The sequence below is a fragment of the Pan paniscus genome, chromosome 20, assembly GCF_029289425.2.
Source record: "Pan paniscus chromosome 20, NHGRI_mPanPan1-v2.0_pri, whole genome shotgun sequence".
NCBI lineage: Eukaryota > Metazoa > Chordata > Mammalia > Primates > Hominidae > Pan > Pan paniscus.
In genome coordinates this window covers 50,497,685-50,517,144 of record NC_073269.2, presented here as the reverse complement: position 1 = coordinate 50,517,144, position 19,460 = coordinate 50,497,685, and the positions used below count along the sequence as shown (strand labels likewise).

Below are 19,460 nucleotides of genomic sequence, written 5' to 3'. Positions count from 1 at the left end.
CAGAAATATTTCAGTCTCAGCCCTGAGATTTAAAAAAAATCACAATAAAACTTCATTGCTGCTCAGACATTGAACTCTCATGTGGTAGGGCAAGTCAGAATTTTTCTGTTTCTCACGAAATTCATGCAACTGATGATGGTTAAATCTTTGAGTTTGAATGAAGTTCACTGTTGCCACTAGTGGTTCAATAGCACATGATAGATTAAAATATTCTCTGCAAAGTACCTGCTGATGAAGAATACAATGAGTAACCATAGGCTTTAAATACATGTTTTTATAAATCCAACCTCTGCCTTTTTCTGCTCCAACATATCTTTTACCACTATCAATTTTAACACTTCTTAGCAGATTGTACTGCCTCAGGTTTACTGAATTAGTATTTGTACCTTCTTTGGTAATATTTTCACCTGTGGTTGTTCCATATCGACTGTTCCTAGAGGCTAACCATTCAACCACTCAAACTTGGCATTGATTCCTTGAATACACAATATCTGAGCAACATTAGTAACATCTGTGAAATCAAGAGCCAAATAAATTTATCAGAATCATTTCCCTTGTATTTTAATGGACCATAATGTTGTTCCCATTGTCCTCAACTCTTAGAGCAGTTGGTCTTGCCCAAAGTCTACTAATCATAAACAAATTTATTTTATCTGGATACATATCTTTGCCTTCTACAATCAAACATGATTTAATTAACTCATCACTGGTAAATTACTTTCCTTGCTTGGGGCAGAAATAGAAGCTGAATATCTGAATATCAAAATGTACTGTAGTTGCTACCTCATTTTCATTATTTTTTTTGTGAAGAAATTCTGCTCTGATGAGACATTTTATTTAAAATTTTCTAATTTTTCGGACCATTTATTGTGAATTGAGAATATTGTGATGAGTGCTTAGCGTGACAGTGTTGACATAGGTTTGATTAGTTTAGCATAGATACGTTGTCACTGCATAGGAAGCACAATAAGCATGATAAGCTTTGCCATCTAATTCATTCACAAAATATTTCACCTCCATTGTGCCTTCAAAGTGTAACAAAGTCTGTTTTTCTGTTTTTTTTTCTTGTGTTTGGCTTGAAGAGTGTGTATTAGTAATACAAAAATTAAAATGTTGTGGTACAGCAATACATATGTTACTTGAAATGCTGTTCAATTAACAGCATTTAACCCAATTGAGTTAACCTAATGCTGAGTCACAGTGGTTTAAATTATGCTTAGCAACAATATGAAGAAATGAGAGTGCCACCTATGAACTCTGTTATAACTACATAGCACTGCTGCTGTAATGCAAAAGCAGCCATAGGCCGTATGTAAACAAATGAGCATGGCTGTGTTACAGTAAAACTTTATGGACACTGAAATTTGAGTTTCATGTAATTGTCACATCACAAAATAATCTTTTCAGGATTTTTTTTCAACCATTAAAAAGTAAAAACCATTCTTAGCTTACATCCTGTACAGAAACAAGCAGTGGGCTGGATTTGGCCCAGCCATATTTTGATAGGCTTGATTTTGTCTAGTGTTTTTGTGTTTTTAATTTCATTGATTTCCATCTTAGGTGTACTACGTCCTTTTTTTCTGTTTGCCTTTAAGACCTCTTTTCTAATATATGCATCATTGCTATACATTTCCCTATAATATCTGCTTTAGCTGCATCTCTTACATTTTGATATGTTGCATTTAAGTCTTGATTCCATTTAAAATATGCTCTAATTTATTTTCTAAAAAGCATTTCCACTTCGCTGCATCTAATTTCTTTTGTGACTAATTTCATTGGTTGCTTAGAAGTATGCTGCTTAATTTCCAAACATTTGGAGATTGTCCAGATATTTTTTTCTTGTTCATTTCTACTTTAAATCTGTTATAGTTAGGGAAAATACTTTGATTTGAATTCTTAGGAAATTAAGATTTGTTTTATGAAAAAGATAACATCTGAAGTAAAAAAAATTATTCGATGGGCTCAGTAGCAGACTGGAGATGACAGAAAAAAGAATCAGTGAACTTGAAGATAGGTTAGTATAAAAATGCAATTTGAGCAACAGAGAGAAAAAAAATTGAAAAATAAATGAGCAGAGCCTTCGGAACCTGTGGGACAATATCAGAAGTCTAATATTCCTGTCTTTGGAGTCTCAGGAGGAGAGGAGAGAAATGTTTGTTTGGAAGTACTAGCTGAAAATTGCCCAAATTTGGTGAGAGACATAAATTTACAGATTCCAGAAACTCGTTGAATACCAAATACAATAAACTCAGAGAAAATCACTTCTGGATACATCATAATCAAACTTCTGAAAATTAAAAATAAACAAAAATTCTTGAATACAGCTAGAGAAAATGACATATTATATATCTGGTAGAACAATGATTCAGATATACGTGGATCATGGGAAGCCATGGAGGCCAGAAAACATTGGAAAAACATCTTTAATATTCTTAAAGGAGTTGTCGGTACAAAATTCTATATCCAGTGAAAATGTCCTTCAGGAATGAAATGAAAAAATGCCACACCTGTGCTAAAAGGAGCACTAAAGGAAGTTCTTTAGGCTGAATAGAAATGATATTAAATGGAAACTAGGAACTTCAGAAATGATGAAAGAGCACCAGAAATAGTAAGTTTTTGGCAAATATAAAATACTGTTTTTCTACTCTTTAAAATATGCATGACTGTTTAAATAAAAATTATAACTTTCTTGGCTAGAGGTTTTTGTGTATATAGAGTAGTATATACAACTGAAACAAAGTGGGGAGATAAAGGGAACTATTTGTTGGTAAGGCATTTGCATTTTACAAAAAGTAGTAAAACAGTAATGCTAAATACACTGTGAAAGATTAGATATGTATATTACAACCCTAGAGCAACCACTGGAAAAAAAAAAAAGGACATATAGCCAAAAGCTAATAGATACAATGAATGGAATAGTAAAAAAAAAAAAAAAAAAAAAAAAAAAATCAACCCAAAAGAAGGCAGAAAAAGGGGTAATAGAGGGACAAAATCAGGGAGGACAAACAGGAAAAAAGATAATAAAATGGTAGACAGAAATCCAGCTATATCAATAATTATAGGAAATGCTAATGGCCTGAATACATCAATTAAAATATATTGTAAGATTGGATAAAAAGCAAGAACCAAGTATATGTGGTCTAAAATAACTCCATTTAAATACAAGGACATAAATAGTTTGAAAGTGAAAAAGAGAAAAGGAGCTGTACTACGGAGTGGCTATATTAATATCAAAGTAGACTTCAGACCAAGGCCAGGGATGCCGAGGGACACCATGCCAAGGGTCAGTTCCCCGAGTAGACATAACAATCCTAAAAGTGTACCTACAAAACAACAGTTACATGAAGAAAAACTGATATAATTAAAAGAAAAAAATAGAGAAACCCACAGTTCTATGTAGAAATCTCAACACTCTTTTATCAGTAATCAGTAGAACAAGAAGACTGAAAACCAGTAAGGATTCAAAAGACCTGAATAATACTATTAACATCTTGACCTCATTGACATTTGTAGAGCACTCCATCAACAACAGAATGCACATTGTTTTCATGTGCTTCAGGTTTGATTGTTTCTGTTGACCTGTCTTTGAGCTCGCAGATGCTTCTGCTGCTTATTTCTGATCTGTCTTTCCCATTTGGCTACAGATTTCTGTGCAGTGGGAACTGTGTCAAATTCTCCATTTGCTTATTACCAAACGTAGGGATTGGCAGAGAGGAATTATCTGGTACCTATCTGTGGTTGGTGCAGCTTTCCAGCAGGCAGCAGGAATGGGGACCTTCAACTCAGTGAGAGTATATTCAAATTTTCTGAAAATAGATGTGGGAGAATAAAAGATGTGAATATTCCCTGTCCCTTATCTCTGATCAGTTTTGGTGGGATGCTGAAGCCAATAGATTTTTCAGAATGTCGAAAGGGTGATGTACACCTATGGTTAATTACTGACCTAAAATAAACATACTTTGAAACAAACCAGAGCTAATGAGCAGCTTCTAGATTTATTTCATAGTGATAATAATGAAGATGGTAGTAACAATGGCTAACATTGATCAGATTTTATTACCACTCACACTGACTTTCTAATATTATGATGCATTGAACTCACATAACATAACATAACAACCCAACGTTTATCTCCATTTTACAGATGAAGAACAGAGGCATTGAGAGGTTAATTAATGTGTGTCAGTTTATGCTGCCAGTAAGTGGTAGAGTCAGGATTGAAGCTTGGCAGCTTGATTCTGTAGCCTGGGCTCTTGGCCAAAGCATTCCGCTTTCATTAGGCTGGCAAAATGGGTTTTAGGAGCTAATGAGGCTTCAGCGAAACCTTCTTAAAGGTATCATAGAGCGGGGCACATACAAGCTCAGTGTTAAAAGCTAAGAGGATCTGTGATGGGAGTGGGCAAATTGCCTGTGGCTTGTTTTTGTGTGTCTCTTCTTCAGCTAAGAATGATTTTTACATTTGAAGGGTTGTGAAAAGAAAGAACAATATTGGACAGAGACAGCATGTGACCCACAAAGCCTGAAATACTCACTATCTGTCCTTTTTATGAAAGCTTTCCAACCCCTGCTCTAAGTGAAAAGAGAAAGGAGTGCAGGAGGGGTGGCACATGCAAGGGCCTGGAGACTCTTTCATGAGATCAAGTGATTGACACGGCTGGAGATCAAAGGGGAGAGAAGATTTGCAGAGAAAATGAGCAGACAGACATGAAAGATTCCTGTGTGGCTTGCTAAGAATCTAGACTTTATCCCAAAGGCAGCTATGCACTTGTTTTAACCAAGAAAGGAACATTATCAGGCTTTAATTCTATCAAACATGAAGAAGCAACAATAGTCTATAGGATGACCACTGTGTGATTTCATATTTAACAGGAATTCCCTTTTCTTTTGAATTCTCAGAGTCCCTTGGCTGATTAGTGACCCCCTGCTTGATGAAGGTGATCAGAGAGGTCTAAACTGGAAGGCTGTCCTCACACGGAGTGCGTGACTGCAGACACCCACAGCGCATGTTACTGCTCCTTCCTCTTAGTGACAGCTCCAAGAGCAGCTTTTAAAAGAGAGAAATGGGGATCTGGGAATCAAGAGGCCTGGCTCCCAGGCCCTTCCCTGTTCCTGGCTTGAGTGTTCTCTGACAATTTTCTTGAGAGGCCAAATGGCCTAGTGGTTAATTGCATGGGCTTATCCTGCAAACTGCCTCTATGTGTGTCCTGGTCTGTGGTTTGCAATCCTCTCTGCACACTGTAGTCATCTGGGGGATTTCATAAAAACTCTTCTTCCACAGATCCTCATTTATAGAGCCTGGACTTGGGTCTGGGCATTGGTTTTTTTTAAAGCTCCCCATTGATACTGGTGAGCTGGCAGCTTAAGAGCCACTGTCCTAGTAACTGAGAACACAGACCCTGGACTAATAGTCCTGGCCATTCTGCTAGCTAAAATGACAAAGCAGCTTAAAATATGAATGCCTCAGTATTCTCAACTGTAAAAAGAGTTACAAATTGTCCCAACTTCTTGGGTGGTTGTGGGATTAAGTGAGGGAGTTCCTCTAGAGCATATGAGTTGGTCTTCTTACCACATTTTCTGCCTCCTCTCTTGCCCTAGATACCCACTAACTCTCATTCTGTTTCAATAGTCTGATGACTCCTTTCTCTTTGAGTGGCAAATATAGGTCAGTCACCTTCCAACACTAAGATCAGCCCTCATTTTCTCCATCCTCATCCATCCTCCGTCATCATGTATGGGTTTGAGGGCCCTTCCATGCTCTCTCAAAGGACTCCGTGCACCCTCTACCCTGGCATCTATCTGGGCACTGTATCCCTTTTAGAAGGCAATCCATAAATATTGGATGAGTGAAAGAAAACTCAGCTCTTTTACTGCTGATTACGCAGCCAAGTTCATACTTGTCCTTGGTAGTTGTGCTTACATCCTGTGGATTCTACAGCAGAGGCCAGGTGGAGGAGGAGGGAGCAGGTGCCTACTGGAGTAGTGCACCTCTCTTTGAGGTGGTGCTAGAAGGCTCTGCCTTACCCACAGTTCATGTTCAGTTCCTTTTTTATTTTTTTCAGTTCTTTCTCTTCCACAGATAGCCTTAAAGTTGCCTGAGAACAGTAAGTAAAGTAACAAACCTTGAGGAAGAACCATGAAATTAAACTCCTGGTGTCCAGTCCTCCCCAGGGTCAAGCACTGAGCTGCTTTTCACAGAGGAGCACACGCAGCCCCACAAACAACCCTGCAGGCTAGGTGTTCTCATCACCAATGAGATTTTGTCATATCTAGACAGAGGATCACATTTTTGTTTAACATGAGAAATGTAGTAGTCTCACAGGTTTCATGAGTCTTTTGTTGTACCCTGTGGGAAGAGGGATGTGCCACTGAACTTCCCCTGAGCTCAGGAAGATTATTTACTAGCCACTGTATTTTTCATAAGGGTGGTCTCGATGTATATAGTATATACTGTGGCAACAAAAGTAAGAAGCCAGAGCTACAGACATTCCGAAGTTAAGGGTGACTTTCCCGGGACAGCGCAGTAATCTCTGCTGTCCAGATGTCTTACAAAATACATTCGCCAGGGCAATTTTGTGATACAGAATGCTATCTGCATCTCTATAGTTGCAAGGAAGTAGAGATCCCTGGTATAGTTATAATAGGTTTCCTGTATGCACACAGATAATCCTAATAACAATCATATATTGTTGGCACTGTGTGGTCTGGATTTTGCAGATGACAGAACTGAAACATTAGAAAGGTTCATGAATTTAACCATGGTTACTCAGCAAGTATATAGTAGCACCAGGTTTTGAACATAGACATTTTGTCCCCAGAGTCCACTTTTAACCAGTACATGACATGCCACTACCTCTCCTTTCCCACCTCTCCCATAATGAGAATGAGCATGCTGGGAGCTGTAAGGCATGTGAGGCTACTGGGTACAGCTGTGCGGGTTGCTCCGTGCATGCGGGCACCCTGCCAGGAGAGCCAAGTGGTAGCTAGAATCCAACCCATGCTACCTGCTCCTTAACACAGGTGTGTGGCCACATCTGCTGGGGGAAGGGACACCTTTTTCTAATTTGCACAAAGATACGTTTCCCTCTTAATCATGGCTTCTTTCGTATTACCCTGTTCTGCCTTCTCAGGTCTCTGCCTTTCTCTAGAAAAAGAAAGAGAAAAATGACCAAATTCCAGGTGAGCTGGTTTTCATTTATGCCGTTTTACATGTGACCTCATTTTGCAGTGAGTGGACATATCTTTTTCCCCCTTCTTTGCCAAGGGTAAAGAATGACAACAGGCATTTAGTATCATTTATGTATCAGGCTCTCGCTTTTTGTTTTTGTCCTTTACTAAAATTTCCTTTTAGTTGTAAATGTGTTTTATTATTTATTTCATAAATAATAGTACAAAAAAGAATAGAAATTTTAAAATCCTACACCTTATTACCCTGCTTACAAATCTGTTTTTGTCCATGGTCATTTTTTAAAATATAACTGTTCTTGCATTAATACATAACAATTTTGAATTTTTATCTGCTTAATTTTTAGCAGTTAATTTTTATCATCTAATATTATTGACGTAAACTGTTGTTATCCCTCTCCCCCTTTTTTTTTTCTTTTTCTTTTTTTTGTGAGATGGAGTCTCGCTCTGTTGCCCAGGCTGGAATGCAGTGGCATGATCTCGGCTCACTGCAACCTCCACCTCCTGGATTCCAGCAATTCTCTGCCTCAGCCTCCCGAGTAGCTGGGATTACAGGCGCCTGCCACCACACTGAGCTATTTTTTTGTATTTTTAGTAGAGACAGGGTTTCACCCTCTTGGCCAGGCTGGTCTTGAACTCCTGACCTCGTGATCCACGTGCCTCAGCCTCCCAAAGTGCTGGGATTACAGGCGTGAGCCACCGTGCCCGGCCCTTTTCTTTAAATTATTTCCAACTCACAAGCTTTTACGTTCCTGAGGATTCTTGCAGTTTTACATTGCAGTATCAGTTTTCCTACAAATAATCTTGACTCAAAAACCAGTGTGAGAGAATTTTGATGTTATTTGTCCATAATGTTCTAGAGACTCAAAACTAAAAATATTTTCTCCTAAGTGATGTCTCAGGTGGAATACATAAAATATGATTTTGTCTAACAAGATTATATTGAAGCTAAGGTTGGGGGAAAAATAGATGTTTTTGTACAAGAAGAGCTAGCTTCTTATATAAGAAGAGCTAGATTCTTCTTAGTACCTATAGCTATGTGTTTATCTGTATATGTTTGTATGTCTGTGTGTGTTTCATTATTCATGTATTAATTTTATTAGAGTAATACAGGTACTTAGTTTAAAGTTTTTAGTCATACCATAGGATATATAGGCACTTTGCATCTGTCACACTATTCATGGCCCCAGATGACTGTTGGAGGGGAACTGTAGAGTCATTTGCACTGTTACCTTGAAGATAAGAGGTTCGTGTTCATACAGGAAGATAAGCATTGGGCCAACTCTAAAGCGTTTGCTTTCTGGGCCAAGAGTTTCAGGCATATCACTTGCGTGGAAAGACTTACAAAAAAGCAAAGCAAACCAAAGCAGAGTTCTGCATTCAGAGCTGAAGCTGTTATGCTCAGAACCGCAGCCAGAAGAAATATGGAACTGAACAGTTGTTCATTTAAAAATTTAAAATTACCCTACAGCAAAAAGTTACAAGACAGCAAAGTGGAATGAAAAATATTTACAATGTCCATGGAAGAAAAGACCTCAGTGTCCTCCAGATGAATTATTATTACAAAACAAGAAATACTGATGAACAGCAAACGTGTGCAAAGAGAATGAACTTTATTACCAATAAGTTTGTGAGAATGTTTTTAATAACTGATTTTTACTTCCCAAATTTACTTGTGAGATTATGAAAGATTTTTTTAAAAAGCTTTCATATCCAGTGTTGACTAGGATTTATACTTTCTTGGAAGAAGGCTAAGATGGAAGGCAAAAGTCTGTTTTGGGAAAACACCTGCCATTATGATTTCAGAACTTTAAAGGTCATTATTCTTCAGCATTGCCATTGTTACTTTTTGGTATTTATTTTGAGGAGATAATCGACAGAATTCCAGAGGTTAATGTCAATGCAAAAGATTGTTTTTGCAACATTGTTCGTATAGGTAACCTCAAACTAAGTGTGCATTAGTTGGATCAAATTATTATATTCTAGACCATTAGTTCTCTGAATTACTTTGCAGCCCAGAAATGGGATAGAAGATATGATGAAAATATTAATAATGTAGCTAACATTTGTTGGGTACTTACTGTGTGCCAGGTGCTGTTTTCCATGCTTTACATGTGGTCACTCATTTTATTACTAGGACTCTATGGTATAAGTTTCACCATACAAATGAGAAAATAGGAAACTTGTCCAAGATCATAGAGCTAGCATTGGGCAGAGCGCCCAGATCCAGACACAGGCAGTCAGGCTCCAGAGCTGTGCCCATCACTGCAACAGTCTCCAGATGAGCACAGAGGATGAGTTACATATTTGAGCAGTAAGGATGACTGATACCCTGTAAATTTGACAAATTAAATAAGTGATGTGTGTGTGTGTGTAAATGAGGAGAAACAGGTAGCATCAGGCACTGTTAGAACTAAAGCTTTTGTGGAGCAAATGACATTATTAATACAATTTAAAATATTGGTAACCTAGGGTGCAACAGAGTTCCAGAGGCTTACTTGTAAGTGCTAACAAAAGGAAGTAATTTCAAAGTGCAAGGATTTCTTTTCTTGCAGCCCTTTTGGTGAATGGCATTAGCATTACAGAAGGCAAACAGAAGAGAACTATGTAAATTTGACTCAAGTTGCCCAGACTCCAGAACAGCTTCCAGTCCTTTACACCTTCTCAGCACTGCCCTTCTTCTGTAAACTTAGTGTGCATGTGTTTGGCATTGTAGGAGATGGTGACATTCAAGGATGTTGCTGTGGTCTTCACTGAGGAGGAGCTGGGGCTGCTGGACTCTGTCCAGAGGAAGCTGTACCGAGATGTGATGCTGGAGAACTTCAGGAACCTGCTCTTAGTAGGTGAGGATAGGTGCCCTTAGTTACTCAATGGCAGCCTCCTGGGGGGTCTTTGTGTGCTCAATTGTTAGAAACTCTGAAGCCCCTGAAATTATTCTCTGAGATTAGGTGCCCGAGAGTCCTAATAATCCCTGTGCAACACAGACAAGATGTTTCTGATGGTTTTGTCTAGTCTATCCTTGGAATAGTAAATATGGTCCTGCTTCATTGATTTGCCATCAAACAGTTTAGTAAGTTGTTCCAGGTTAGTAAGTTTATTTTTCAGGGCACCAGTAACTGTTGATGAACTTGACTTTTTAGAGGGGTTTTTTTAAAAAACAATATATCTGTAAATAACTTTAAACTCACAGAAAACTTACAAAAGGACAAGGACACCTATATAGATTCGTCAAGATTCTACCTGGATTCACCTCTAATAACATTTTACCCTATTTGCTCTATCATTTATGTTCATGTTCTTTCCCTCTCCATACATACTTATGTATGTATATGAAAAAATATATATAGTCGTAATATCTTTTTCTGAACGACTTGAGGGTAAGTTGATATACCATGGCCGTTTTTCTCTAAATACTTCAGTGTATATACAGAGTTCAGGAGTCCCCAAGTTCACTCTCACCTCTGATACCAATTGCAAGATTAGGAGTCCCCAAGACCCAAGAGTACTGAGCCCCACACTCAGGCTCAATAATTCACTAGAAGGACTCACAGAACTCACTAAAAACAGTTGTCTTCACAGTTAATGATTCATTACAGGGAAAGGAATCAGATTAAAGTCAGCCTAGGGAAGAGGCCCAGGAGGCAGAGTCCAGGAGTGTTCCAGATGTCAGCTTCCACTTGTCATCTTCCGTGGGGTTGTGGACAGCACTGACTTCCCAGCAGTGAAGTGTGACAATACATAAGGAGCATTGCCAGCCAGAGAGGCTCATTTGAGCCTTGGTGTCCAGAGTTTTCACTGGAGCTTAGTTACCTAGATATGATTGACCACCTGGGTGGCTGCTCTTAGATTCCAGTTTCTCCAGAGGTTAAGCTAATACCACATGGCTCAAAGCCCCCACTATAAATCACATTGTTTAACTATCTGGTGTGTGGCCCAAGGCTTCTGGGTAAACAAAAGACACTCTAATCGGGCAGGATATTCCAGGGACTTAGCGATTACCTTCTCCAGAAGCCAAAGGCAAAATCCAGATCTCTCTTTAAACAAGACTAATTCTTTCCTTTACTGCACAGTCTGTTTTATAAAAAGAGGAATATTCTCTTACCTGTTCTCAGGACAGATATAATGTTTTTATCTTATCTATCATTTATGCTGTAATTTTATCCATAAAGTCAATTTTATATATATATTTTTTCTTTTGAGACAGAGTCTCTGTTGCCCAGGCTGGAGTGCAGTGGTGCAATCTCAGCTCACTGAATCCTCTGCCTCCCAGATTCAAGTGATTCTTGTGCCTCAGCCACCTGTAGCTGAGATTACAGGCAACTACCACCATGCCCAGCTAATTTTTATATTTTTATTAGAGATGAGGTTTCACCATGTTGGCCACGCTGGTCTCAAACTCCTGGCCTCAGGTGATCCACCTGCCTCAGCCTCCCAAAGTGCTGGGATTACAGGCATGAGTCACCGCGACCAGCCTAATTTTATTCTTTAAAGCATATTTTTCTCCCTCCGGAACAGGATCTAGAGTCTAGTATAGTTGTTCTGTCTCTTTAGGCTTCTTTAATTTAGAACATTTCCACAGCATTTCTTTTTCTTTTATGACAGTAACATTTTTGAAGAATGCTATCACCTCTTCCCTTATTTTTAATAGAACATTCCTAATGATTCCACAAAATTAGATTCAGATGATCCATGCAGCAGGAACACTATGTAGGTAGAGTGTGCGCTTTTGAGGGAATCACATCTGGAGGCACATGAAGTCATCTGTCCCTCAAAGGTGGTGTTAACTTTGATTACCCAGTCATGATGTTATGCAGTTTCCCCACTATATAATTACTGCTTTTTCCCCCATTTGTAATCATAGGGTAACACAAGTATTTTCCTGTAGACTAAGCACCTGCTGATGATCTTGCCTTATCTGGTCCTTACCATGACAGTTACAAAATGATGACTTTTCTAACTTTACCTCCTTCACATTTAGCAGTCAGCACCTGGCATAAACTTGCAGTCAACAAGAGCCCCCCACTTCTCAAGCATCAATTCAATGTTATTTGTAGGGATTTGTGAAATTTTTTAAAGGTTTATAGTTTATTACTGTAATTTTGTAGATATTAAAATTGTCCCAAGTTTGGCCTCTTTAAGCTGGCTCCTGTGACCTTGTAACATGTCCCCAATTTTTTTTTTTGAGCACTTTCTTACTTTATTGGCAGAGCACAGTATTTTGTGCTCATCTTTACTTTGCCTTGGCTCTGGAATTATCCTTTTTTTTTTTTTTTTTTACTGGGGAATGGTATTTAATGCCAAAGTCTGGATGCTAGGTATGGTCACTGTAGTATCTATGATCTATGTTTCTTTGTCTCAGGACATAGAGCTAGGGTGTGTAGGGTGTGTGTGTGTGTGTGTGTGTGTGTGTCTGTGTGTCTGTGTGTATGTGTATGTATATACACATAGAAATATGTATACATATGAATAGATGTTCAGTTTATTTCAAAAAAAATGTTCATTACAATTATACTGAAATGCCATTTCTCACCCATGAAATTGGCAAAAATTCAAAAACGTAACACTGTACATTTTTTGGCAAAGCTGTGGGGAATGAAGAACATTCATGCATTGAAAGGAAGAATGCAAAATGATACAACCCTTAGGGAGGGGAAGTTGACAATATCTAACAAAGCTAGGTATTTACCCTTCCCCAGCAACCCATTTCTAGGGATTTTCCCTAAAAATAGCCATGTCCAAAAGAATATTAATAGTATACTACAATTCATGTAAGAAATAAGGTAAAATAAGTAAATAGACAGTGTGTGGGTACAGACATATATATATAATATATATTATTATATAAAATATATAAAATAATATGTATTATTATATATAAAATATATAAAATAATATATATTATTGTCTATAAAATATATAAAATAATATATATTATATATAAAATATATATATTATATATAATATATATATAAAATATATATAATATATATTTTATACATATACAAAATGTATATATATTTTATACATATACAAAATGTATATATATTTTATACATATACAAAATATATATTATATATAATGTATATATTATATATATAAAATATTATATATATATTTTATATATAATATATACATTATATATATATAAGCCATGTGGTATTAGCTTATAAAATATATATATATTTTATATATATACTTATTTTTATAAGAAGAAACACAAGAAGGAAGGTTTAATCAAAATAATGGCCAGGCATGGTGGCTCACACCTGTAATCTCAGCACTTTGGGAGGCCAAGGCAAGAGGATTGCTTGAACCCAGGAGTTCAAGACCAGCCTGGGCAATGCAGGGAGACCCTGTCTCTACAAAAAATTTAGCTGGGCATAATGATGCACACCCATGGTCCCAGCTACTCTGGAGGCCCAGGTGGGAGGATTGCTTGAGCCCAGGAGGTTGAGGCTGCAGTTGTAGTGAGCCGTGATCATGCCACTGCATGCTGGCACAGGCAGAAAAGTGAGAGCCTATTTCAAAAAAAAAGAAAATCATGAAGTTAGTTTCTTATAGTGAGTGGAAGGTAACAGGGTAGAAGGGATGTGGGAGAGAGTCACACTTGTCTGTGTATACCTTTTTGTCTAGTTTTGACCAATTGAATGTCATCAAACTTAAAAACTTTTGCTCTCCTTTCCTTCTTTACAGCACATCAGCCCTTCAAGCCAGACCTAATATCGCAGCTGGAGAGAGAAGAAAAGCTTTTGATGGTGGAGACAGAAACCCCAGGAGATGGATGTTCAGGTGAGAACTGTGCTGCAGGAACATAGCAGCCAGGGAGCCCCTTCTAGAACATGAGTCAGAACACATCACTTCTCTGTTTAAGCTTTCCTGTGGCTCCCCATTTCACACATAGTAAGTTTAAAGTACTTAAAGTGGTCTATTAGGTCCTAAGGTATCTGTCCCCTCAACCTCTTCTCACTTTCCATATTCACCTACCATTGTTTGTTTTTGCTCATTCAGTCTGTTTCAGAGGCACTGCCCCATGATTGCCCCCTCAGACCTCTCAATTATGCTTCTGTGTCAATTTCCTTGATTTGCTTTTCTCTCTGAATGAATTGGGTAATAGATGCATGATCTTTGCTCTCTTCAATTCACCCTGAGGCAGCTAATAGGTGTAGAATAAATCTGTGTAATTGAAGGGTATTCTAGAATACTGTTTCTCATCTGATGGATGCCTGTTTTAACTGCTTAGCTGTCCTTGGGTATTCATAGATGGGTAGCCATTAATCCTAAAAGATAAGAATAGCCAATCAGCTAAAGTAAGTATCAAAAATGACCAATGCCAACATTATAACTGGTCTTCCTCATGCAGCGTTTTCAAGTGAGACACCCTTGTATTCATATGTCCAGCTTCTTATCCTCCCATTCTGTCCCATACTCTTGCACCCAAACAATCTCTTGACATAGCCACAGTCTTAAAGTAGAATTTTCAAGTTGGACATTTATGTGAATCCTAACATTTTGATAGTTTCTTGAGTCCTCAAGACTGACATCAAAAGCCACTGTCGCAACTGTGTAGCTAAGGATGCTGCTGGATAAGAAGAAAGAGTCAACAGAAAATTCAAAACAAATTAACTCACTTCCATAATGGTTTGTTTCCATCTTGGTTAAGATTCAGGGTCCTACATGGTACCCTTGAGAGTAGGAGTTAAACTTTTTCTCTAAAGGTCCCAGTGGTAAATACCTTAGATTTTCCTGGCCACATGTGCTCTTTGTCACAGTCTTTGTTTTTCTTACACCACTTTAAAAATGTAGGAAGCGTTCTTGGCTCCTGGGTTGTACAAAAACAGGCCGAGGCCATGCTGTGCCAGTCTACCTTCCTGATACTGTCAGCTGGAACATAATGTCACCTTTTAAAATACCTTAATTTTTTTAGCTATACTAACATGATCATATACCTCATATTAATGTAAAAATCTGTTATGTACATTCTTATTTTTAATATATTAATTTTTCTTCTTTGCTGTTACCTTGGGGAAATCCTTCCCAGTCTAAGATTATAACACTTGTTTTTGTAATGGATGCATAATATTCTAATAAACAAACTAGTTACTTCCAAGATACAATGGGGGTACAGCCTTTGGGTAAATGCCCCCATTCTGAAAGGGAGAAATCAGGCAAAACAAAGGGGCTACAGGCCCCATGCCAGTCTGAAACCCAGCAGGGCAGTCATTAAATCTCAAAGTTCGAAAATAATCTCCTTTGACTCCATGTCTCACATCCAGGCCATGCTGATGCAAGGGATGAGCTCCCAAGGCCTTGGGCATCTCTGCCTCTGTGGCTCTGCAGGGTATAGCCCACTTGGCTATTTTCATGAGCTGGCGTTGAGTGCCTGCATCTTTTCCAGGCACATGGTGCAAGCTGTTGGTGGGTCTGGGGTCTGGAGGACGGTGGCCCTCTTCTCACAGCTCCACTAGGCAATGCCTCAGTGGGGACTCTAGGGGCTCCAACCCCACATTTCCCTTCTCCTTTGACCTAGTAGAGGTTCTCCATGAGGGCTCCACCCCTGCAGCAGACTTCTGCCTGGACATCCAGGTGTTTCTATAAATCCTCTGAAATCTGGGCAGAGGTTCCCAAGCCTCAGCTCTTGCCCTCTGCACACCCACAGGCCCAACAGCACATGGAAGCTGCCAAGGCTTGGGGTTTGCACCCTCTGAAGCAATGGCCTGAGCTAAACCTTGGCCCCTTTTAGCCATGGCTGGAACTGGAGCAGCTACAATGCAGGGTGCCGTGTCCTTCAGCTGTAGAAAACAGCAGGGCCCTGGGCCTGAGCCACAGAACTATTTTTCCCTCCTAGGACTTCAGGCCTGTGGTAGGAGGGACTGCCATGACTGGCTCTGAAATGCCCTGGAGGCATTCTCCCCATCGTCTTGGCTATTAACATTCAGCTCCTCTTTACTTAGGCAAATTTCTGCAGCCTTGAATTTCTCCCCAGAAAATTGGTTTTTCTTTTCTACCACATGATCAGGCTGCAAATTTTTCAAATGTTTTATGCTCTGCTTCTTTTTTAAATATAAGTTCCAGTTTCAGATAATCTCTTTGCCCATAAATATGAGCATATGCTGTTAGAAGCAGCCAGACCACCCGGGCGCGGTGGCTTACGCCTGTAATCCCAGCACTTTGGGAGGCCGAGATGGGCGGATCACGAGGTCAGGAGATCGAGACCATCCTGGATAACACAGTGAAACCCCGTCTCTACTAAAAATACAAAAAAATTAGCCAGGCGTAGTGGCGGGCGCCTGTAGTCCCAGCTACTCGGGAGGCTGAGGCAGAAGAATGGCGTGAACCCGGGAGGCGGAGCTTGCAGTGAGCCGAGATGACGCCACTGCACTCCAGCCTGGGCGACAGAGCGAGACTCCATCTCAAAAAAAAAAAAAAAAGAAGCAGCCAGACCACATCTTGAATGCTTTGCTGCTTAGAAATTTATTCCACCAGATAACCTAAATCATCCCTATCAAGTTCAAAGTTCCACAGATCTTTGGAGCAGAGGCATAATGCTGCCAGTCTCTTTGCTAAAGCATAGCACCAATGTTGGGAAAATGTATAAATGCATTTACAAACCTAAATATATCTAAATATATCACCAATTCCAGTCCCCAATAACTTCCTCATCTCCATCTGAGACCACCTCAGCCTGGACTTCACTGTCCATATCACTATCCGTATTTTGTTCAAAACCATGTAACAATTCTCTAGGAGGTTCCAAACTTTCCCTCATCTTCCTATCTTCTTCTGAACCCTCCAAATTATTACAACCTCTGCCCATTACCTGTTTCCAAAGTCACTTCCACATTTTGAGGTATCTTTATAGCAATGCCCCACTTTTCTGGTACCAATTTTCTTTATTCATCCATTCTCCCATTGCTGTAAAGAACTACCTGAGACTGGGTAATTTATAAAGAAAAGAGGTTTAATTGACTCACGGTTCCATAGGCTATACAGGAAGCATGGCTGGGGAGGCCTCAGGAAACTTATAATTATGGTGGACAGTGAAGGGGAAGGAGGCATGTTTTACATGGCAGAGAAAGAGGAAGAGAAAGAGGGCAGGAAGTGCTACACGCTTTCAAACAACCAGATCTCTTGAGAACTCTATCACGAGACAGCACTTGGGGCATGGTGCTAAACCATTAGAAAGCACCCCCATGATCCAATCACCTCCCACCAGGCCTCAACTCCAACATTGGGAATTACAATTCAACATGAGATTTGGGTGGGGACACAGAGCGAAACCATATCAGTGGTTAAGAAAGGAGTCAGCACAGCAGCTTAAATATTTGTGATCAAAACATTGTCACCACTATACCTTGTATTGTCTCTATCTAAAAGCAAAGTAAGAATGGAAGGTGATCTCAGCCTGGGTTACCTGAGCTGATGTTCTCACTTAGCTTTTATTAAAGAAGAAGAAGAAGAAGACATAAAGATTTTTTTTCTCTGAGTTCATTATAGCTAACTATTAAATTCAAAGGAATTACTTGTCTTTATGACAAATATAGCACCTTTGTTATTGAATTGATCAATTTGGGTTGCTTGAATCATTGACTTTCTCAACCTCTAAGTGCTAAAGCAGGATTGCTATGAAGCTGTAATAAATTCTCAACCTTCTTACCTCAAGTGATGTCTTTGGCATCTTTTGTCATGCTTATTTTCTCCATCAAATAAAGTTCATTTATAAACTTAACACAATTTCTTATTACCATTCTACCATTGATATTGAAATAGAACTTAAATGTTGAGTTATTTAAATAAAGTAACAAGGTGTTTCGTTCTGTACCATTGACTAAAGGAAATTAATGTTGTTACATGTGTGGTCTTTTTTAGAAGAGTGTGAAACAAAGTGAAATGACCTTTTATTTTTTTTCTTCCTCTATGTCCTTAACATTGCAAAACCCACTGCTCAGAGAGAAACTTTAATCTCATATATTTGAGAGATTTTTATATCATGAATTATGTACTAATTTGCATTGAAACAGTTGCTTTGTAAGAAATTGGGTTTTGACTAACAAGCTGCTTTCATGTTCTCAAGCCACTATATCAGTCCCAAAAGACAGGACATATTAAACTGTATCTTTATGGATGTATATTGAGTGTTTTTTATAATAGTAAAACAAAACTACAAGGATTATGATTAACCCTAGCTGGAAGCTCAAACTTCTCACATATAAGCTATATACTTTATCTGATATGCCTCCTATAATATATCCCTTCATTTCATCATTATATGATAAAATATCATTATAATAACTGAAAGCTTCACTTTTGAGAAGGCAAAGACATCAGTAAATGTGCTTTTAAAGTACCAAGATGCATACCTACTGATATACCTTGAAGTGTTATCCCACAATCAGTGTGCTGCCCCAGAGCCTAGTGATATAGATTCATCAGTGTGGCCTTTTCTTTTTTCCTTTTTTAAAAGTTGGGATAGGGTAGGGCTTACGGGTAAGATTTTGTTCAAGAAAAATTACACCATTTTGGGTTTTTTTGAGACAGAGTCTTGCCATGCTGCCCAGGCTGGAGTTGCAGTGGCTGTTCACAGGTGTGATTATATTAATAGGTCACTGCATCCTCAGATGCCTGGGCTCAAGCATTTCTCCTGCCTCAGCTTTCTGAGTAGCTGGGTCTACAGGATTGTGTCACCATGCCTGGCTCACAGTTATACCATTTAAAAAGTTACTTTAAAAATGAGAAAGACTCAATCCACAGGCCCCGCCTATGGGTCTTTTTGATCTTACATTTTTATTTCATCCACAGTAGATTCTTGTGACCTTTGCTTTTCTCATCAGCAGTATCACTCTGAATTGTCGCCCTACGTCTCCTATAGCCTTTCAGCTTTCCAGCAAAGTTGCCACCATCACCAGTTCCTTTCCCATTTAAAAAGCTACATTACATGCTCTTTTAGTTCTATGAGTGAGAGCAACTCAAACTATGATTTATTCATCAATGTTTATTGAGCAACTACTGTTCACTTGGCAGTGAAAGGAATGCAGTGCACAAAACAGTGTTTGTTTTCATGGATAATACATTCCAGTGTGGAGAGGCAGACAAACACAAAGAAATAAGGCAGAATTATGTTTGAGGGTAATATTCATGAAAAAACATCCCTTTTACTGCTTTTCTTCTGGATATTATAGAGACTTAATCTACTTCTAAGTGTTAGAAGAATGCATGTTATTAATTCAACACTGTTTAACCAGTTGTCCTTAGGGAGGATATTTGTCACTAGTATATGAAGA

The 19,460-nt window shown here is 38.7% G+C and overlaps 1 protein-coding gene across 3 annotated transcripts in view; it reads left to right on the top strand.

The window, feature by feature from the left end:
* The window catches only part of ZNF112 (zinc finger protein 112), a 32,659-nt gene that overhangs the window by 8,310 nt on the left and 4,889 nt on the right, over window positions 1-19,460 (top strand). Inside the window, exons 2-4 of one of the 3 annotated variants that reach the window (XM_014342745.4) lie at window positions 7,128-7,176; window positions 9,899-10,025; window positions 13,876-13,971. In XM_014342745.4, coding sequence (XP_014198231.2) covers window positions 7,162-7,176; window positions 9,899-10,025; window positions 13,876-13,971 — 238 coding nt within the window. In that variant the 5' untranslated portion in view covers window positions 7,128-7,161. Of the gene's footprint in view, window positions 1-7,124; window positions 7,177-9,898; window positions 10,026-13,875; window positions 13,972-19,460 lie in introns of those variants that run through there. The other 2 variants (XM_057300704.2, XM_003817564.4) reach the window with 2 other exon arrangements.